Raw genomic sequence first — 23,266 nt, 5'->3', positions numbered from 1 at the left:
CTAACGATAAATAACATAACGAGTTTCCATATTTCATGGTTATAAAATCTTCACCAGTCAATCAATAATATTGTAAATAACCGAAAAAACATGAAATCCAAACTTGACCGCATAGACAAACCCCGAAAAACTGTACTTTTGGCATGGGTTTCCAAAATATATCAATAAAACCCATCCATCATTAACACCAAACGAAACGTTGTTTTTCTTCTTGTTAGTCCTAGAAGTAGTGTACTTAAATCTCGCGTAGCGGCTGTCATAAAACCCGGCATCCAAATCAGAGTGAACCTGTGGCACAAAATGTCGTTAATACTGAAAAAATTACCAAACCGAACATTCCTTATCAATTTGCAACTAATGATAAAATCACAAGGCTTCAAAAGTTTGTTGTTTACCTTCTCCAGAAGATTTTTTCTTGCCCCAGCATTTTAGTTTGTTGCTGAGAGGAGTTTTTGACACCGGAATGAATTTCCCCACCAGAGCAAGAGGCCAACTGCTCATTTTTAACAAAAAAGTTTTGTGTTCAAAGTTAGAAGTGTTTCAACAAGCACTGCACATGTAAATGTAGACAGTATATAAAATAAAAAAACGTGACCTGATCACACCGATGCCAACACATATTAGCCATTGTTGCCAGTTAAGTTTTGTTGTGGAAGCGAATTTGCCGAGGAACTCAACAATGATAACCTGACAAACGACAAAATAAGATTTAGTCTCCATGTGGAAAGAATAAAGGATGTGTAAATTGCAATACGTTTTTGTGATGGACTCAATTATTAGTATTATTATTATACCTGGAGGACGAGAGTTATGACTATTATTCCCATGAAGAGACGATTCTTGATAACGCCTTTGAAGATGTTCTTCTCGTCTGGTTTTCGAGCATTGAACTCGTTAAATGCCTGTCAAAACCAAAAAAAAAAAATCAAATTAACAAACGCGCTTGTTTACATGCTCAGGCCTTTTGATTTCAGTTTACTTACTTGGCAGAGAACAAAGGCGTTGAAAATTATCGTGTTCTTCACTCTGGTGGCATGTGTAGGAACTTCATGCTCAAGGCCAAGTATGCTTATGCCTCGGAAATTGAGAAGTAGCAATACACTCACTTGATAGATAGCCTGAAAGTTTTATATTAGTATGGGAGTGATTTCAAATATACAAAGAGGGGTTTTTTAGTCATCGACTTTTTTTTTTTACCTGAATCAACAGGTTCCTCCACATGATGTTGGTAATAAGAGGCTCCTTTCTGCCCACGGGAGGCCTTCCCATGAGATGATCAGTGGGTGGTTCGGTAGCCAAAGCCAATGCTCCGAGAGTGTCCATAATCAGATTAACCCACAGAAGCTGTATGACAAAAAAAAAACGTCAAGTGTATGAACAAAACTATATGTGTTTAGTTGGGGAGAGAGATTTGAAACGAGCCAAAAGAAACAGAAACTCAAACCTGCACAGCGGTAAGTGGAACGTCACCACTTGAGATAGCAGCTACAACGTTAATGACAAGAGCGGCAACATTGACTGTGAGCTGAAACTGGATGAATTTCTGAATGTTGGCGTAGACTGATCGTCCCCAGCGAACAACCTATACATCAGACGCCATCCAATGTTTGGTTTGAATATCGAATAATCAGATTCAATTGCGAGAAAAACTTTCTAGATTTTGGCAATGAAGTGAATTTGAACAAACCTTGACAACTGAAGCAAAGTTATCATCCAAGATGATGATGTCCGAACTTTCCTTAGCCACTTCTGTTCCTGCTATTCCCATAGCAAGACCAATATCGGCCTGAAAATCCAATTAAAATATCCAACACCAATCAGAAAATGATCGGCTCTGAATAAGCATAGACAAATAAAAAAATACTTGGCAAATCGAGCTTTCAATAGTTGTAGGCTTCGGCGTAACCAGTTTTAAAAATTAGCAAAACTGTTTACCTCGTGCAGTGCAGGAGCGTCATTTGTCCCATCTCCGGTCACAGCAACAACATGCCCACGTCTTCTCAGAGATTGTACCAGCAGAAGCTTGTCATTGGGAGATGATCGGCCCATAACCTTCACACGTGAAGCAAACAATTAAATTTCTAGATAGCCTGTTACTACTTATCATATTACAATTGGATGACACCCATTCAGACTGAGAATTCAAAAGTGGTGTTATCAACATTACCGATATTTTGTCACTAATCTTGTCCCTTTCTGCATCAGTCAAGGCGCGGAATGATTTTCCTTCAATGAGAGTAGGCTCGGAGGCATCAGCATCTGAGGTTAATATTCCACACTCCAAAGCAATAGCCCTGGCAGTTTGGACGTTGTCTCCAGTGACCATACGGACCTGAACATCAACAAATACAATAAAGTGATGATGCAAGCGTTACTAGCAGGCTAAAACGAGGAAACAAATAGCAATGAGACTTTAAATAAAACAAGTACCTTGACACCAGCATTCTGACACAACTGAACTGAATCTTTGACTCCTGGTCTACATGGATCCTGTGCACATTTCAAACAATTCGTTAAGAAACTCTACCAAGAATATTGCAGAACATAACATACGGGTTGTTGTCTGAAATATAAGAAAATTGGTGTTAAGCGAAAAACCGAAAGCAATCTCGAAGGATGAGAGGCACACTACCACAAATTTTGCTTAACTAATCTCCAGATAAAGTAAAACGTACAGAAATAAACCAAATCAATCCTCACCTTTATGCCTACTATAGCTAGCAAAATAAGGTCGTCTTCTGGGAGTACCCACTTTGAGAGTTCTTCGCCTGTTGGGACCTTTTCAGCTTCATAGTGTCTAAAGGCCAGTGCGACACATCGTAAGGTTCTTCCAGCCATCTCTTCGATACCATTCTTGAAATACTGTGCCTGGAAACATCAAAGAAACACAGTAACCATAAGGTAAATTGCAGAATCATACAGATACGACAAATTTAAGAGGTTAATAAATTAGACTTCTTTTCACAAACCTTGTCTTCAGTCATTGGTGCCACATTACCATCCTCATCGATGTAGCTTCTGCAAGATGCAAGGACAATTTCAGAAGCTCCTTTCCAGTGAACATGAACTTCACCATCAGCCTGATAAGTAATATCATAAACAGAAAAAGTCAATTGAAAAACTGAACCATGCTTATAGAGAACTGAGAGAGCCAAATCACTTCAACTGCAGCGATATATTAGACCCTTCTTTCACAACCTTACAGATACAGAGTAAAAGAAATCCCATGACAAGAAAAGGATGAATAATATGTATGTTTTATTCCTCATAAACTCATGGTATTTTTGCCCAAAAAGCCAAAACCCATAATAGCATTTATATTTTAGCAGGAGAAACGTTACCGTTTTTACAGCAACACCACCACGTTTCTTCTCTGAGTTAAACGGAAAAGCATGAAGAATAGAAGACTGCGATCTGGCTGTATCGAAATTCATGCCCAGCTGAAAGAGAGGGGAAATACAAATCACGCCTCAACTAATAGGTATCAAACTATCTTCGAACTAGAAAACTTTAAGAAATTTTAAACCTTAATTCCCCAGCCAAGAATGGCTTTTTCTGTTGGTGAACCAGAGAACTCTAAATCACCGCCACCCTGTGAGCAAATAAAACCCCATGAGTGTCTTCTCTAACAGGACGCAGTGTTCAGGAAATTATCTTAAAAGTTGCATTCCTCAGTCAAGCTATCAAAGCTACTACTTACCTCTGGGACGTAAATACTACCAGTTGTGTTTTGAGCTATTCCTTCAACGCATAATGAAGTGATAGTTGCTGGCAATTGTTCAGTATCGGTTTTCTTTCCCCCCGCATAAGACTCAACCACTGTCATCTATGTTTTTTTTGGAAAAAGAAAAAATTAGTAACATCAAGTGATTAAACTTTCTTAAGTATATTACTCTAATTTAGAGCAAGAACCCAACCCAGATTTGTAAACACAAAACACACCTGATTCAAAGTTAGTGTTCCAGTTTTATCGCTGCAAATAGTGGTGGCAGAGCCCATTGTCTCACAAGCAGATAGCCTCCGCACCTGTGTGTCAAATATTTGTCATGTTGATAGAGCTTCTAAGAGAACATACATTGTTCACTCCCATCACACAAGAAAGATAGGGAGACGGAAAAGTAATCATACCAAAGCCTTGTCTGCCATCATTTTCCTCATTGAATAGGCAAGACTGAAACGAAACAAAAATAGTAGAAAAGCAAATACAATCAGCAAAGAAAAGTGAACTTTTTAAACTATGAAACTAGCACACAAAACAGAGTAGTTGAAAGGGAACATAACTTTCTGATGTAGCAAGATAGAAAGTGCTTACGTCAACGTAACTGCCAATGGAAGACCCTCAGGCACTGCCACTACTACAATCGTGACCTGCACCAATAGCAGAGTATTAGCATTTCGACAGAAAATTAAAGATTCTTACTGTCCGCTCCCTTTATGGTTACGATGATAACTAAGAGACATACCGCTACGGTAATAACTTTGATCACATCATCAACTACATGACCGATTTTTGTCTTTCCTTTGACAAATTGAGGACCTCCCCTTTCGTCTTCAGTGTGACCGGTGAAATATCTGCAAAAAAGAGAGAACAACATACATAATTATACACATGCAGTGATGACGATAAGGATTAAGTTTCAAAACAATAACCAGCAAAGATAGAATCCTTACCGAACCAGTAGAATCACTAGCACACACGCAGCAACAAATAACCCAATGGATCCGATAAATGTAGCTACCCCATTTAATCGCACCTAGTACAAGCCCGTCAAAGATTAGCTGAATTTGTAAAAGAAATGAAGATTCAGTGTTAAGTGTTAACAATGGTCTAAAAATCTACCTGCAAGGGAGTTTCTTCACCATTGTCTTCAGAAATACTGGCCATCAGCAATCCCCATTCAGTGTTGACTCCAACACCAGTAACCTTGCATAAAGAAAATACATACATAATTTAACTATCTCCTCAGATGTACCAACTTTTTAGTATTAGCTAATAATTATTTTATGCTATGCAAAAAGAAAAACTAGGAGGAATCCTACCAGCATAACACCATTTCCATCTGCCACTTTACAGCCAGACATTAGGAATGGGTCCTTGTTAGCGTCTTTGTTAACCTATCAAGAAAAGAACAGCAGACAGTTAAGCGTTATCCCAAAAGGAAACAACTTCACTGTCATAGAAAACAAAAACATACGATTTTGCTCTCTCCAGTCATGCTAGACTCATCAAGGGCAAGAGAGTGGCCAGCTATCAGCACTCCATCTGCAGGGACCTAAAGATCGTTTTCACTTTCAGTTAGACTCAAGGTATTATGGACGAAGGGAAAATTAAAAGGAATTGAATAAACCATATACCTGATTGCCAATGTTGAGGGGTATGACATCACCAACCACAAGGTCATATATTGACACTTCCACTCGTCTTCCACCTCTTACAACCTGTACAGCAATCAACGGTGTAACTAAGAAGTAAACATGAAAAAGAGAGAATGAGAAAAGATTTACACTAGTGCAAATTCATACCTCCAGATGTATGTTTCTCTTTTCATCATTCAAGTTCTGAAACTGGAGGGACTGTTTGTAGTCACTGACAGCTGCAGAGGAGGAGAATGCATCAGAAACAAATACATACAGGAGTCATTCCTAAGATAATTCAGTTGAACAGAAAAGGATTTACCAGTCACAACAACCACAAGAATTACTGCAAATGCAATGCTTCCTCCATCATACCATCCTTCTTTGATACCCTGTAACGGTTAAATTGCAGTTGACATTACACTTCTGAAAGAGGGAAGAGCAGATTTGATTAATTAACTTCATCAACAAACCTCCGTTTTTATCCCGAGAGCTAAAGACGCTACTGCAGCAACCATCAGAATGATCAACGTGAGATCCTGGCAAGCATCCCAAAGAAACCTCTGCAATAAACAAAAACAAGAAACCAACAGGCTTTAAGAAAGTGAGCAAGGAAAAACATACATTCAAGTAGCAAAAAAGAACTATCTACTAACCAGAAACCCTTTCCCTTTCTTGCGAGGGTACGTGTTTGAACCATAGACGGTCTTGCGATTTAGCAAATCATCATCATCCCCACTGATACCTTTCTCTACATTTGTCTTCAGTAACTCAGACAGCCCTTGAGCCTGATGCAATTTCCCACCAACAAATTAGTTCTGACCAAGAAAAAAATCAAGTACAGAAAAGCCAACAAAGAGACCACACAACGTACCCCTCCATACTGCTTCAGAGAACTAACGTTATGATCCTTCGACATCAACACAAGCTGCTCAGGTCCGATTCCAAAATCACCAGCTGGAGTAGCAGAAGCTACTGATTTTTCAACCCCTGAATAAAAAGAAGACCACACCAGTTAAATAAATATAAAAACTCCGCACAGCAAAAACGCACCAACATTACCTTGCTCACGCCCCATATCCATAAAACGATTTGCAGCCTAACACAAAAAAAAAACATTCATCATCAGTAAAAAAAAACGGTCCATATCACATTCACACCAACACCATGATTCTCACCAGCAGCTAGATAAAAAAAAAACTAACCAAAAGAGCATGAGCGTGGCCCCTGATCTTCTGTCTCATCTCCCTCGTCTCTTGCTCCTTCTTCAAATCCAGTGTGTAACGGAACCTCCTTGAAGCGTTGAGCACTAGTGCAGCTTTCTGCGAATATACAACACCAACGCTAAGATCGATTGCAGATACAAAAAAAATAAATCGCATCTACAAGAAGAAGGAGTAGGTCTTACTCTCCACTGTTGGAGACGCTCGACGGAAGCATTCTTAGCGGGGATGGAGAAGGTGTCGCTATCGGAGTCGGCGGCGTCGCTTTTGCCGGACTCCAAATCGCTTCCCCGGCGTCTTCCCGGAGATTGCTTGAAGAGGCTAGTCATCGTAGTCGCAGGAGAGAAAACACCACCCACTCACTCTCAATCCCTAAATCTGAGAAGGGAAAAGAAACAAAAAAAAGGATAAGTTGGCTGTTTATACTTTAAGAGGTTGCTTCTGCTTTCAACCAACCACGTGAAATAGCAAGCTGGTGAGGGAAAAAACAAAAAAAGTTAAAGCTAAAGCCTCTCTTCGAATCAAAGTATTTTCCGAGAATCTCAATTTCAAATTCGAATTTCAAATTTTCAGTTTCAGATTTCTTCCGAATCTCACTGATATAAAAGCCAAAATCGATGTGCGCGAGGTCTCTTCCGCCACGAGAAAAGCGCGCTTTGGCGGTTACGGTTAAAGCAAAGCAGTCAACAGATTTTCAACAAACGAAGAAGACGAAGAATAAAAAGGGAGACAAAGCGACCAACACTGCAAATCTTATACATTTAACAAAACTAAATTAAAATATTATTTAAGACTCGGTTCAGCGAAAACAATTAAAAATCGTAGTCGGTTTATAACCAAATTCTACCTGGACTGGAGGAAAACTCTGGTTAGTTCGCCGGAAAACGTTGCTTGTTCTCGTCGCTTTCAACTTTCTCTGTGGGGGAGAGAGAGAGAGAGAGAGCTTGGGAATATTTATAATCGATATACAAGTGTATCGTGTATGTATAGATAGACGAGGGATTAGGGTTGATGAGTAAATCTTCACATTCAAACTTTATAAAGAAGCCCCTGCTGGCCCGTTATTATGTAGTTACTTTCTTTTTTTTTCAACTACGCGACGTGGCACGCGTTAAATAAATGCTCGCAGTCGTGTTAGATTAGCCTTTTATTATTTTTAATTAATTAACAAATATCTGTATTATTCCTTTTAATTAAACCGAATCTATCTAAACAAAAAAAAGACCATTACAATTTACAAGTTTGAAATAGAGGGTTTCCCTAAGATATTTTTTTAGTTTATTTTCACCGGAAAAACCTCCAATTTTTTTTTATTGAAAAGTAAATATATTTATATTATTAGGATTAAGTAACTCTAGATTTGAACCTAAGAAGTGGAATTTCGGGTCTAGTATATATCGGGCTCGGTTAACACTTCAGCTCGAATGTAATTTGTAACTCATATCAAAACCCATTTTGCAACCATACTTATTTTAGGATCAACTTTTTCCGTTTGGATTTTGAATATTTTTAGATATCATGGGAGTGATTGGTTGGACTTTATCTCCATACTTTAGTTTTATGTATTTCTAAAACACTAAATTTTACCAATTATGTTGTAGCTTTATTTTTGTTACTCAAACCCTACACTAAATTTCTATTAACTTTTACCAATCATGCTTTAGCTTTATTTTTAAAGTTACAGCAAAAAAATTAAAGCAAATTTTTTTATGTATTTCAGGCAAAAAATATAAATCACTGTTTTATAGGCTGTAGCAACTATAAAATGAAGAAACTATCTATAATATCAAATAAATTAGATAATCATAATAAAAACATTTATAAGTATTTTTATTTAATTATAGATGTTTCCAAAATTATTGAAATATTTTAAATACCATAAAATATTATTTACATATCACATTTTAAATAACAATAAGCTTTGATAATTTATAAAAATCATTAATTTAAATTATTTTAGTTGAGAAAAAATAATTATTTTATATAAACATTACATATTTGACTTTGAAATATCTACAGCATATAGCTTACAGCTACAATATATTGTCTCGGCTTAGTGTATTAGTCTTCTCGAGCAAGCAATATAAGCATGCGAGTGTCACCACCTTCGCCGCCATGAGAGCTCTGCATTAGACGACCTTGAAGATGAGAAGAAACTTTCAGGAACGAACCACCAGCAAGTCTCACGTGCTGGTAGCATCTGGAACAAACTTTACAATTTAGAGGGTCAAATAACCTTTAATTTCTTTTGTTATGCAACTATGTTTTCTGAATTTGAAGGAGGTATACTTTTTTTTATTTCACACAGTTATTGTTTTACTTATAATATGTTATTGATCCACATTTTTTTCGATTTTATGTGTCAAAAACCTAGGTACATAACTACTAGAATGTGATAGACAAAATAAATAAAAAATTATTGTCCAAAGCTTCTTCTCAAACTTGTAAACACCATATATTAAATTTTAATATTAGTGAACCCCTTATAAAAAGTCTATGGCTTTGCCTCTAATAACTATCATATCTTTAGTTCTATCTAACTATCGCTTAAAGTATACCTTAGATTATATATAATCATAATATATAATTTCAATATTAATATAGACATCTTATCATGTGTAAAGCGCGGATTACTTTATAGTTTAGAGTGTATAGGAGAACCCAAAGAACATGTCAAATGGAATACATAAATGGGAAAGCTCTCTTCTTACTTTTTTTTTAACTTAGCTCTCTTCTTAGAGCATATTTAATGAGAGTTTTTATGGTGAGGTTTTTAGCGGAATATAAAAACCCGTCTCTTGACTTTTAACTAGAAATGCTAAGAACCGTTTCTTAGTTTTTTTAGTTAAAAGTTAAGAGATGGATTCTTATATTCTGCTAAAAACCCTCGGTAAGAACCCCGGCGATTGGTTTTCCCGCTACCACCCGCAAACGCAGTTTTTGCGGTTGGTAGCGGTTGTCGGCGGTTTGCAACAATCACTCAAATCGCTCTAAACCGCTTCAAACCGCTCCGAATCTCATAAATTCAAAAGCTGGCTCCAGCTAGCGTTTGCGGTTGCGGGCGGTTGCGGGAGGGTATAATTTTTTTCTTTTTTCTAAACAATATATATACAAAAGTAAAAATATTTAATAAAAAATTTAAAATTTAAATTATGAAAATATTAAAATATATCTATTATATTTTAATTAATATTATAAAATTTTATAATAAAAACAATTTCAATAAATTTTCAAAATTTAAAATTATAACTTTCTAAATATAAATTTTATATTTATTATAATTTTATGATTTTTGATATTTTTAAAATTATATTAAATGTAAATATTGTTAATTTATTATTTGACTGTTACCACATTTGGTAGTTAACCAGTCATAAGTCACCCGCAAACGTACCAATTTTTAACCACAGTACCAGTCGTACAAATCTCTTAAAACCGCTAGAAACCGCAACCGTCCGCATCCACAAACTCCCGCAACCGCAACCGCAACCGCTGCGTTTGAACCAGTCAGGCCCTAAACATCTCTTACTTTCTCCGCATTAAGTATGACTATTATATACTGTTCGAGAAATCGAACTTATTCTAAACCAATTGGAGCTTCGTAATCTTATCAGTATGTTTTCCGTTATTTATTTAGTCAGCCTCGATATAAAGTGACTACAACGTTTTTTTTGTCGTGATGCAACCGACTGCTGAATCTATAACAAAAACCCCCATCAAATAATCCGGATCGATTCTCGAGATTCATGACAAAATCGATAAATAGATAAGCTACAATTGATTAGTTTATTTATCCAACAGCTATTTTGCCAGAATAGTACTTTCCGATTTGCCAAAAAAAAAAAAAAAGTACTTTCCGATTTACGATAACTATGTTTACAAAAACGCGGAAACACGGCGAGTGACGCAACGCACTCAAAATCTCGTCGACCGTATGCGGAACAATTTTCAAAAAGCATAGTTACTGAATCAATTAAATAAAATCTAAGAGCTTATCATTTAAAATAAATAAATCATACTATAAGATTTCTTATATATTTATAATAATAATACACGTGTGATCAATAGCAGTTTCTCACCAAAATTTCAAAACAATTATAAAATAAGAATACTAAAATACTGATAAGTATTGAAGAAGTTTCTTAACTGTAAAAGATTTAAATTGTTTTATCTGTATTCTTTTTTTTATATAAATTTGGTGAGACACTAAATAGCTTTGTTCAATTGTGTGTCCAATGCAACATACGACTTGGAACCAGTTGCAAATCGTAAGTTCTTGTTATTTTACTATAGTATGACTAGTCGCAAATCATGATCTATGTCGTTGAAAATTTGAATGATTTAAATTTAAAATTCTGATCTTATGATAAGCATGGACATAAAATCTGAAAGTTGAATCCAAACTGATAAATCCGAACTGTATCAATGTAAACATATATGAATTGATCATTAAGATATTACAAAACATATTAAAATTCAAAGTGTTATTAACCAAATTTTAATGAATTATCCGAAAAGTTTGAAAAGCTGAAAACAAAAAAAAATGAACTTAAGATCCAAATTAATATTCAATGTAAATATCTGAAACATCAAACATTGAGTTCTCTTTTTATTTTGAAATGATATATAAAATAAATATCTACTATTTAAATAAATATTTTAAATAGCAAGTTTGATGTTTATTTTGATACAAACACAAAAAAAACATCTGTATCAAAATAATTTAAATTTGAATGATATATGATTATTTTATAAGTTTTAAGATATATTATAACTTATAAAGGAATCTTAAATGTTATTAATCGATCATGATCCATATTTATACAATTTTAAAATAAGTTTAGGAGAATAAATGCAAAAATTGTAAATCTGAATACATGACTCGAATTTGAATAGATACTCCGATAGTCGTCAACACAAAAATAAACAAAATTTTGGTTATAGATCGCAGTCTAGTCGAGTTATAGCGAATAGGGTTTTGGTCGTGTTCAAAACTAGAAACATCCGTAAAGTGAGATAGATTTGTGATGGAAAGTCTCGTATTTAACAATCGATATTAACAAACCATAATAATTGATGGGTCTGTCATAACTCATAAGACTCATAACTCATACTAATATAATTATAATCCAAATGCACTCTCTTATAAATGAAGCTCAGACAGGCGAGAAAATTCAGATGTGGGTTAGTCTTTTGTCTTTATTTATGACGTGTCGATACCAAGGAACACGATTTCTTACGTGTCAGTTTGACATGCCGACTAAGGAGGCGACTGGTTTTCCTGCTACCACCCGCAAACGCAGCTTTTGCAGTTGGTAGCGATTGTCGGCGGTTTGCAATAATCACTCAAATCGCTCTAAACCGCTTCAAACCGCTCCAAATCTCATAAATTCAAAAGCTGGCTCAAGCTAGCGTTTGCGGTTGCGGGCGGTTGTGGGAGGGTAAAATTTTTTTCTTTTTTTTAAAACAATATATATACAAAAGTAAAAATATTTAATAAAAAAAAATAAAATTGAAATTATGAAAATATTAAAATATATCTATTATATTTTAATTAATATTATAAAATTTTATAATAAAAACAATTTCAATAAATTTTCAAAAATTAAAATTATAAATTTCTAAATATAAATTTTATATTTATTATAATTTTATAATTTTTAATATTTTTATAATTATATTAAATGTAAACATTGTTAATTTATTATTTGATTGTTACCGCATTTGGTAGTTAACCATTCATAAGTTACCCGCAAACGCACCAATTTTTAACCGCAATACCAGTCGTACAAATATGATAAAACCGCTAGAAACCGCAACCGCCCGCATCCACAAACTCCCGCAACCGCAACCGCTGCGTTTGAACCAGTCAGACCCTAAGAATGTTGACCATAACGAGTAGAGAGGACTATTTATCTCTTTGGTCGACAAACTTTGTAGCTATTGTAAGTACTAGGATCGGTGTCCGCGCTTCGCGCGGATTATATGTTTAATAAAAGTCAGGTCAATTAAAATTTGGAATTTTGAAGTTTCTGAGAGGGTAAATTAAGTTTTGTTTATTTTATTAAGGAAAGATGTTGGAATCGGTGATCATTATTTTTATTAAAAACAACAGTAAGTTTGAATAATAAATTGTTTTAACGAATTCACTATTCGTAATAAATTGTTACGTCGAATAATAAGAAGTAATGATGGTTTACTTAGAAAATGTAGAATTTTAATATGTTGTTGTATAATTAATACTGTGCATTCTTTTTGATATAGTTGTATAAATCTTTGTTGTCGCTGTATGAATTTGTGATGTAGGATTTCAGTTATAAGTATAAAAATATTAAATTATTTACTTTTAAAATTTGCAAAATAATATTAGAGATTACAAAATTAGCAAAATAATTCTGCAATATTATGTTATGCAAAACAATATTTAATTCTTAACAACACGTTATTCTGGGATATTTAAAAATGTCGAAGAGGTTCCACATGTTTCTTTAATAATATGATACCAAAATACATTTGGTTTATTTCATATTAAGTATTTTAAAATAAAAAGCACTACATAATAGGAAAAGCTACATTTACAAACAATTATAATGATGAAATATATCTATAATAATAATGTATATATTTGTTATTATTAGAATTTTGGATGAAAGTATGAAATTAATATAACAATACTAATAATGTTTTTATTCAAGATGAATTTATAATTTCAGAATACCTCCTAGAGGTGGAGGATCTTGGGAGGATGGTTTGACCATGGTGTTGTGAGAGAACTGTTAATTTAACAAAATGAAGAATATGAAAACAAATAATCTTCGCACTTTCTAAACCACTCCTTAAACAAAAGAAATCACTTTCATGGATTACTTTTCAAAAGAAAGAAATGGCACAAATAGATAGGAATGAAAAGCGATGAGTGGATGGTGAAATTCTTCAAACTGTGAGACGGTGGATCTATGATTTTGAGATTACAATAGTTGATGTTATTTTGCAGGAAATATGTTTAATGTCGTCAGTCATTTGACTTAATGGCAGAATATATTTTATTTAATTCTCAATAAATGCATTAGATATTATTTGACTCATAATTTACAGTCAAATATGTGACCACACATATATATTGACAACGTATACGAATCAGTATCCAGCTAATATTACATTTGCTTTAATTACATATACATATGTTGAAGCCCACTTCATTATGACCTGGCATATTTATTGGTCCTGATTATTTTGTCTATGTGGATAGCCTTAGGAAGCTAGAAATTAACTTCTTTTATATAGTAGGATATATACAAAAGTATATTCATATCACATATTGGACAAAAATATAATTTTCTCTATTTTAGATAAATTTTTCTCTGTTTTGAAAATATCGAAATGGACAAAAATGAAAGGACGTATAACCATGCATGCACACGCGAATTACAAGTTTAAACCCTAGAAAGATACGCTCGTAAATATTAAATACCTTGAAACATCAATTCATATCTCGAATACAACTTTATATCAACTTCGTTAATCAAATACATTTGTTTTGTGCAGCTGTGCTGTAATAAATTCCTTCAAACTAAAAACGTTATCATAAGTAAACTCTTGATTGTGGTTCACCTCCTGTGGTTCACCTCCTGTGTTTCACTTGACTGTGGAGCATTGTACCGCCTCCGCTTGACTGTGGTTCACCTCCTGTGTTTCACTTAAGTGTCGATTTCCCTGTCTCATCCGGAAGAGATCTACCGAGAGGTTTTTGGTGAAGGTTTCAATGAAGTCCCCCTTCAGCTAGCACCGGAGCGGATTGCCAGGCCCTTTGTCGTTGCAGCTTGAGAGACCTTCGGGTTCGTCTTCAGCAAACCATCTCCGCTAAGCCTACTCCTTGGTACCTGTTGACTCTGTCTAGGTTCTTGGAAGTGCTTGTTAGGAACTTAACAGTTGATGCTTGTTGCTTTCTTGTAGTTCTAAGGTTTGTTTCCATTTACAATCTTAGTTCTTAGATGGATGTAATAGGTTTTTTATCTTTTTTGCGGCCTATTGCATCAGATCAGCTTTCGAGCAGATGGAATTGCAACTCTTTGTAATCAGACTATCATTACCCTGTTAATGACATTTACCATTTAGCAAAAAAAAAGTAAACTCTTCAACTGTATTTTAAACGGAAAATACCATCTACTTAAAATTCGTTAATGTCAAATATCTACATTAAACTGTCGTCAAATATAAATGCAATTTGTGGTTTGACTAACATGATTTTTGGTAATGAAACAGCACAACTGAATATGTATCGTAAATATCATTCATTTATTTAAACGAATAAATATCTCAACTTAAAATCCGTTAGTATCTTTTCAAACGAATAAATATATTTCTTATGACATCGTTAAATTTTATTGAACATTGGATAAATACCAATCAAACGTGTACAACACAGTATAACAATTATATACATTTCTTGTATCGAATTTGTATTGACAGGTAGATTGGTTTTTCATAATTCATTGGTAGTTAAATTAGAATATTATGTTCTCTATCATATAAATAAAAATTAGAAACAGAAACAAATACATTTATGAGAAAAAGACTAGAATAGCACCAAACCAAGTTTTTGTTCCCAAAGTAGCACTCAAGGCTCAAAGTCACAAAAATAGGTTTCATTAAAAAGGTAAATATACACTTATACCCCTTGAGTTAATTAATCTAAACCTTAGGGTTTAGAGTTAAGGGGTGGGGTTTTGGAATTAGAATTTAAAATTTTATAAAAAATAAATACTAAAATAAAAAATAAAAATTTTAAAAACAGTTTCAAAAGGTATTTTTAAATTATAAAAAGAAAATTTGAAAAAAAAATAAAAAAAAATTTCAAAAACAAAATTTCAAAAAAAATTATAAAAATTTCGAATCTGAAAACATATAATCTGAATCTATAAAATATATTTTTTTTCATTTTATTTATTTTTATTTTATTTATTTTTGTTTGTTTATTTAATTTTAAACAAAGAGTATTAGGGATATTTTACCCTTTAGTGAATTTCATTTTTGTGACTTTCTCCTTCTAGTACTATTTTTGAGACATAAACTTCAAAAGATGCTATTATTGACAATTACCCTACATTTATTTGTGGTAAAATTTTCCAACTCCAAGTAATGTTCACAAGAGTAGGATGTTAGGATTGATTTGAAACATAGTTAACTAAAATGACTATTATGTTTTTAATGTCTTTATCACGTTATGAATGTTTTTTTTTGAAACACTGTATGAATGTTGTTTACTTATTAAATTCTCGGTGTTCTTTCTTCTTGTCAACTACCGTCTTTCTCTTATTGGTCATAAAAAATAAAAAACAGAAAAAGTAATCAGCGTATATTTATGTCGGCAAAATTCTACAACAGGAGGAGAATCAATATTTGTTTCTTTTTTTCTGTTTAGACTAGAGGAAGGGTTAATCTGCGTTTTAGAAAAATAACAAAAGCATATATTTTGCTAATTTTAAGTTAAGGATCCACGCATTGCACATAATGAAAATGTTCTAAGCAAAGTATTTTTATTTACTATTATTTATTCATTGTACATAATGAAGATGTCCTAATGGCATTTCCATCCTCACTCCATAATTTACTCCAAATATGGAATAGAAAATAGAGTATGAACAAACAATAAAAAATCACTCCATTTATAAAGTAATCACTTTTTTTGTTTCTTCATTACTCTATTTTCCACTCCATTATGCAGTAAATTATGGAATGGGGATGAAGATGGTCTTAGTTCCAATATACCAAAGTAACGCTCATAAGGCAAATTCCATATGAAACTTTAAAGAACCAAAAACATTGACTGGAAAAAATCTTCCATGTACAAAACTGTTAAAGATCGATATTAAAGTTAACATACATACACCTAATCAATACATTAGAGCATTTTAAATCCTATTCTATATTTTGCTCAAAAATTGAAGGATTATTCTATTTATAAAGTAATGCATTTATTTTTTATTCATCACTCTATTTTTCACTATATTTTTTTATTTTAGAATAAAATATAAAATATGGTTGAAGATGCTCTTAGTCGGAACAACCTTTTCTCTATATAAAGATATTTCTTCATTGTCCGTCTAGCCTTAAACTATTAATCACGTCGTTATCATCAATACTAGTACTTTGAGCGAAAGAGAATCTGGGGGTTGATTTCGTAATCTTGAAAACATTATAGGTGAGATGTGATATTACTAAACACATCCAGACCTACAAATATACAGTTTTGGGGACCATATAGTTTCACACTCAAAATATACTTTATAACATATATTGTATGTCGGCGATGTATTTTTCTCAACGGTTTAATCTGTGTTTTAGAAAATATCTGTTTTTTTTACCTACTTCTGATCGTGACCATGAGAAAAAACAAGGTTGGTCCATCATAATAGGAACAAAAACATCATAATAATTCAAGTAACAAATGAATAAACAAAGCATATATTTTGCTAAATTTTATATTCTTCATAATATTATGATATACTAATAAGAATGTATGATTTCTGCAAAAATCTAATTGGATCATGGCCAAGCTCAATATCTCTTGATGTAAACGTTATCACAATAGGATGCTTTAACCAGAGGTATGGTTACAAACTTACAATGGATTGAAATTTGATAGTTACGTTGGTAAACTCACAAGATGTTGGGGATGGATTTAACCCATCCACAAAGCCCATCGAACAAAGAGCCCAGTCCAGCAAACCGAGTCGACGTCGGCGCAGAAGCCGATTCTCGAGGCTTCAACTTAACCAGGAAGCGCCGTTAGTCGAAGCAGAGAGCAAGCGAAGCGAGGTTGATCGACTAAACGGCTCGGAGCGAGCATCTCATAATCAGGCCCGAAGGGCCGACAAAGCCCAATCAGTAAAAAGAGATTAGGTTAAGGTAATCGAACAGAGTATAAAAGGAGAGGAAAGCAAAGGAGAAAGGCATCGACACTTAGCTACACAAACTTAGCGGCGAGATTAGGGTTTATCATCCGTACAATCATCTCTCTGCTATTTGTACTTTTCCGGTTTAAGCTCTCACGAGCTCCGGCTTGCTTTTACTTTCTCCACCTTTGTAACATCATCTCGAAATCTAATAAACGCCTCTGTTCGACCCATTTCTAGTATTGTTTACTTCACCCGAGACCAAACTCACCTTAAACAATTGGCGCCCACCGTGGGGCAGAACAGACCCAGCGTTTCTAGACCGATATGACCACCGGAGGTACGAACCCTGATACCTCAGGAGAGGAGCCGGCACTCACGCCTCCTCCGCCTCCTCCCCTCCTCTCGTCGGAATTCATGAGTTCAGTCATAGCCCGACTTGCTCATCAAGAAGAAGTTCAGAAGACGACGAATGATCAGCTCGCCGCCATTGTCGCTGCTCTTAGCGCCTCCACCGGCAACTCACAACCGCTCCGTCGTTACCTCTTCAATACAAACCCTCCTACTCCGGCAGAAGGACGAACGACGAACCCAGTCGATCCCACTCTTCAACTCGCGGAAACCCTAGCCGCCGATGCTTCTCCTGCAGCGTCAGATCCATCAACTGTCCGAGAAATCGCTGAGCTTAAACTAAATTTCCAACAAATGAGTTCGAGGATCCACCAAGCAACGAGCGCAGTACCCGAGATTGACAGTGTCATCGCATCAACATCGCGTACTCCTTTCACCGAGGAACTGACGGAGGTCAAACTCCGAAAGATGGACAAGTTGCGTCTTCCGGAATACAAACCAGGAGGAGATCCCGTCGAGCACTTGACGGCTTTTAATATTGCGGTAGCGAGGGCCAGACTCGCCCCCGATGAAAGAGACGCGGGATACTGCCAACTTTTCATTGAAACACTCAACGAGCAAGCCTTAACCTGGTTCTCGGGACTCGAAGAGAATTCAATTAGAAGCTTCAAAGAGCTCTCCTCGGCTTTTCTCAAGACTTATATCATGTTCACCAAGCGTGAAGCAACGGCGTCGACTCTCTGGAACCTCAAGCAAACGAAGGATCAGAATCTTCGCGATTACATGGAACGTTTTAAGTCGGTCGTGTCAAGAATCAATATCCCAGACCACATCGCCGTCGATGCCTTGAGGAACAATCTCCTTGTGGAATGTAAGTTCCGAGAAGATCTCTATCGATGCACCGCCACGACGTTGCAAGATGCCGTTGCTCGTTCTCACAACTTCATTCGTATGGAAGAAGACACTAAAGCCATCATGAGCAAGCACAACTCGGCGAAGCAATCGGCGCCTAAAAATGCCGCCACAGCTCACGTCGAACCTCGTCAGCATGCTCCAAGCGACAAAAATAACCGTAAGAGCGGTCTCCTTTACGTCGTCGACGAAAACGGGAAGAAGTGGAACACCTTTCATCGGGAAACCGATCCTCCAAGCGAATCCCCCCGAGCAACAGCGCCAGCCACGGTCGCCCAGGTCGATTCGGCAGCGGGATCTTCCCGGACCCCACCAGGGCTTACTAAATCGTGCAAACTCCACGGTGTAAAAGGTCACGACACTTCGGAGTGCAAAACACTTTTTGCGCAATTCCTCTCCTCACTCGAAAGCGGTGAAATTAAAATTCCTCCTCCGAAGCCAAAAAGCGAGAACAGTTGGAGCAGAAACAAGGACAGGAAAAATCAGCGAAAAAATCAAGCAAAACCGCGTCAAGACGACCAAAAACCAAAGGTCGCCGAGCAAATCCCACATCAAGACGATGATGGTGACGCCTCAGCTGACGAAGATCCGCCGGCAGCCAGACAAAGGATTGAAGTCATTCGAGCCCAACCGGAGTCCTCATCAGACGAAGAGAGCGATCTCGAGGAAGCCCTCGACCCGTTGGACTTACGTGTACTCCTCAAACGAAAGACCACGCCAACGAATGACAAGACTCCCGGATCATCCGATCTCCGTGTCGAGCTCAATGCTAAAAGAACTAAGCATTCGCTGAGCCCAGGATCCTCATTGGTAACTACGGAAGGCAATCCTATCGTCGATCTACGAGATCAGCTTAACGCGCGAGTCGGTGATTTGCGTGCAAAACTGGACCACAAAAAGGCCGGGTCGCCGAAAGAAAGCGAAGACCTCCGAGCTCTTCTCACCAGGAAGCAATCAAGTGTCAGGCCGCGGATCAACGTGATTATGGGAGGATCTCCACCTTGCGGGGACTCCGTACGAGCAGTCAAAGATCACCGACGAATGGTGGACACCTCGCAGCGCTGGCCGCAGAAGTTCCCAACTGATCTCCCAATCTCCTTCTCAACTGAAGACCTTGTCGGAGTAACTTTCCCTCACAACGATCCTCTCCTCGTCGTTTTAGCCATCGATAAGTACGACGTCACCAAAGTGCTGATCGATACTGGCAGCTCGGTCGATATCATTTTTCGCGAAACTCTCGTAAAAATGGGAATCGACTTAAAAGACGTGAAACCGTCATCCAGGACTCTCACCGGCTTTAACGGTTCTTCCGAGGTAATCATGGGAACTATCCGTCTCTCGGTACAAGCAGAGGGAGTAGCACGGATGGTCAAGTTCTCGGTAGTCAGCACCAAGGCTCCCTACCACGTGATACTAGGCACTCCATGGTTGTACTCCATGCGTGCAATCGCATCCACGTACCATCAGTGCGTCAAATTCCCGGGAATGGATGGCACGACTAAGACAGTGAGAGGAGATCAACGGGCCGCGCGAGATCTCTTAATCGCCACGGTCAAACTGCAGCGATCTCAGTCACTAGTCAACTCGATCTCACCTCCTATCAGCAAGATCTGCCCACAAAAGGAAGAGGTGCTCGAAGTCCCAGTCGACGAATCGGATCCAAGTAAAGTGCTACGAGTAGGCGCTTATCTGTCGGACGAGATGCAACGTGATATCACGGATTTCCTGAAGCAAAACTTGTCTACCTTTGCCTGGTCGATGACTGACATGCAGGGAATCGACCAGTCCATCACGACTCACGAGCTAAACGTAGACCCAAATATTAAGCCCATCCGACAGAAGAGACGAAAGTTGGGTCCCGAAAGATCCAAAGCAGTTGTCGAGGAAGTCGAGCGCTTACTAAGCGCGGGCTCAATAGCAGAAGTTCGTTACCCGGAATGGCTCGCTAACCCGGTGGTTGTCAAGAAGAAAAACGGCAAGTGGCGCATGTGCGTCGATTTTACTGACCTCAACAAAGCCTGCCCAAAAGACAGCTACCCACTTCCGAACATCGACAGATTGGTCGAGTCAACTGCTGGCAATGAAATGCTCACGTTTATGGACGCTTTCTCGGGATACAACCAGATCATGATGCATCCCGACGATCGAGAGAAGACGTCGTTCATAACGGATCGAGGAACTTACTGCTACAAAGTAATGCCCTTCGGGCTGAAGAATGCCGGTGCGACGTACCAGCGACTTGTCAACCGCATGTTCGCTAAACAGCTCGGTACAACGATGGAAGTCTACATCGATGACATGCTCGTCAAATCAGTCCGAGCAAACGACCACCTGGCACACTTAAGGGAGTGTTTCGACATCCTAAACGCGTACAAGATGAAGCTAAACCCGGCCAAATGCACTTTCGGGGTATCGTCCGGAGAATTCCTCGGCTACATAGTGACGCAGCGGGGAATCGAAGCAAACCCGAAGCAAATATCAGCTGTCCTTGATCTCCCCAGTCCGAGAAACTGCCGAGAAGTCCAACGACTAACAGGCCGAATCGCAGCGCTTAATCGTTTCATCTCCCGATCCACCGATAAATGCCTCCCATTCTACGATCTCCTCCGAGGAAACAAGAAATTCATTTGGGACGATAAATGTGAGGAGGCTTTTAGTCAGCTCAAACATTACCTGACGACGCCCCCTATCCTGGCAAAGCCGGACATAGGCGACGTTTTATCTCTCTACATTGCGGTCTCATCCGCCGCAGTCAGCAGCGTGCTAATCAAGGAGGACCGAGGAGAACAACGACCTGTTTTCTACATGAGCAGGAGGATGACCGGACCAGAAACCCGGTACCCGACACTTGAAAAGATGGCCCTGGCCGTCGTCGAATCAGCGAGGAAACTCCGCCCATATTTTCAGTCACATTCGGTAGAAGTTCTCACCGACCAGCCGCTCAGAACTGTCCTACAAAACACGAACAGAGCTGGCCGTCTTACCAAATGGGCGATCGAACTCGGAGAGCTCGACATCACTTATAAGTGTAGAACCGCCGCTAAGGCTCAAGTCCTCGCTGATTTCCTCGTGGAGTTATCTCCGGAACTCGCTCAAGATTTGGAAACCTCGGATTCAACATGGATCCTGCATGTCGACGGTTCCTCGACAAACAAAGGCTCTGGAGCAGGAGTTCAGCTTCAATCCCCATCGGGAGAACTCATTCGACAGTCGTTCAGTTTCGGTTTCCCAGCATCAAACAACGAAGCAGAGTATGAGTCACTCATCGCCGGCCTTCGCCTCGCCAAAGCAGTCAAGGCTAAGCGACTCAGTGCGTACTGCGACTCACAGCTCGTCGCCAGTCAGTTCAGCGGTGATTACGATGCGCGCAACGATAGAATGGATGCTTACCTCCGAGTCGTACAAGCATTGGCTAAAGAGTTCGAATTCTTCGAGCTCACAAAGGTTCCTCGTGGAGAAAATGTCTGTGCGGATGCGTTAGCAGCACTCGGAAGCAAGCTACGCGATCAAGTCAAAAGGACTATTCCAATCCACCGAATCGAGAAACCAAGCATCGACATCTCAACGGAATCAGCTAACTTCGTCACCACAGAACCCGAAACAACGCCCTTATCTAAGACCAACGACGACTCCGAGATGACAGACCAAGATCAGCTACTACCCGACTGGAGGACTGAATTCATCCAATATCTCACCGCGGGTACACTTCCAACGGATAAATGGGCCGCAAGACGATTAAAGAGGCGCAGCGCGCACTACGTCGTCATGGAAGAAGAACTCCACCGAGTAACGGCTAACAAGGTCCTCCTGAAATGCATTTTTGCCGAGCAAACGCAGCTAGTAATGGCGGAAACTCACGAAGGAGCAGGTGGAAACCATTCTGGAGGTCGATCACTAGCCCTGAAGATTCGGAACTTAGGATTTTTCTGGCCAACTATGAATACCGACTGCGAAGCATATGCCCGGCGGTGCGACAAATGTCAACGACACGCTCCGAGTATCCATAGCCCAACCGAGCTACTACGAACGTCCGCAGCCCCTTACCCATTTATGCGATGGGGGATGGATATCATCGGACCGATGCCGAATTCTCGCCAACGTCGCTTCGTGCTGGTATTGACCGACTACTTCACCAAATGGATCGAAGCAGAAGCCTTCGCGCAGGTTACAGAGAAGGAAGTTCGCGGCTTTGTCTGGAAGAACATCATCTGTCGCCACGGTCTACCATACGAGATCGTGACAGACAACGGATCACAGTTTATGGCCGGAAATTTTAAAGATTTCTGCAACAAATGGAACATCCGACTAAGCCCTTCGACGCCGAGATATCCTCAAGGAAACGGACAAGCAGAATCCTCGAACAAGATTATCATCGACGGAATCAAGAAGCGCCTTGACCTCAAAAAAGGACATTGGGCCGATGAACTTGACGGCGTGCTCTGGTCGCACCGGACAACCCCCCGAGGAGCGACAAAATCTACTCCTTTTTCACTCGCTTACGGGATGGAGGCAATGGCTCCAGCCGAGGTC

At 38.1% G+C, this 23,266-nt stretch overlaps 1 protein-coding gene across 2 annotated transcripts; it reads right to left on the bottom strand.

Annotated features, from left to right (window-relative positions):
• Positions 1-11: 11 nt before the first annotated feature.
• Positions 12-7,664, bottom strand: LOC106389320 (calcium-transporting ATPase 8, plasma membrane-type). Of its 2 annotated transcripts, none has more exons than XM_013829538.3 (34): positions 7,426-7,664; positions 6,764-6,956; positions 6,561-6,677; positions 6,418-6,454; positions 6,230-6,345; positions 6,012-6,143; positions 5,829-5,918; positions 5,678-5,747; positions 5,524-5,594; positions 5,356-5,439; positions 5,196-5,273; positions 5,041-5,115; positions 4,841-4,924; positions 4,672-4,754; positions 4,464-4,572; positions 4,313-4,368; positions 4,129-4,171; positions 3,943-4,026; positions 3,701-3,826; positions 3,527-3,592; positions 3,342-3,440; positions 2,970-3,080; positions 2,701-2,868; positions 2,431-2,490; positions 2,168-2,332; positions 1,936-2,052; positions 1,688-1,786; positions 1,445-1,582; positions 1,198-1,344; positions 984-1,118; positions 795-902; positions 596-687; positions 396-493; positions 12-288 (listed from the first exon to the last, which is right to left on the bottom strand). In XM_013829538.3, exons 2-34 carry the CDS (start codon positions 6,905-6,907, stop codon positions 278-280), a joined length of 3,213 nt encoding a protein of 1,070 aa, XP_013684992.2. In that variant the 5' UTR covers positions 6,908-6,956; positions 7,426-7,664; the 3' UTR covers positions 12-277. The 2 variants fall into 2 exon arrangements, with proteins under 2 accessions (XP_013684992.2, XP_013684995.2); XM_013829541.3 differs by lacking the exon at positions 7,426-7,664 and adding an exon at positions 7,176-7,377.
• Between the last annotated feature and the right edge of the window lie 15,602 nt (positions 7,665-23,266).

This window comes from Brassica napus, chromosome A2, assembly GCF_020379485.1.
Source record: "Brassica napus cultivar Da-Ae chromosome A2, Da-Ae, whole genome shotgun sequence".
In the NCBI taxonomy this organism is placed as follows: Eukaryota; Viridiplantae; Streptophyta; class Magnoliopsida; order Brassicales; family Brassicaceae; genus Brassica; species Brassica napus.
This window is presented reverse-complemented; position numbering and strand designations above follow the sequence as displayed.

Excerpts from the sequence above, each read along its gene's own strand:
- LOC106389320 (XM_013829538.3), bottom strand. The coding sequence starts at position 6,907 with ATGACTAGCCTCTTCAAGCAATCTCCGGGAAGACGCCGGGGAAGCGAT. Across the intron at positions 5,116-5,195 it reads TGACTGGAGAGAGCAAAATC|GTTAACAAAGACGCTAACAA; the intron begins GTATGTTTTTGT and ends TTTTCTTGATAG. Across the intron at positions 4,369-4,463 it reads TCAAAGTTATTACCGTAGCG|GTCACGATTGTAGTAGTGGC; the intron begins GTATGTCTCTTA and ends CTATTGGTGCAG.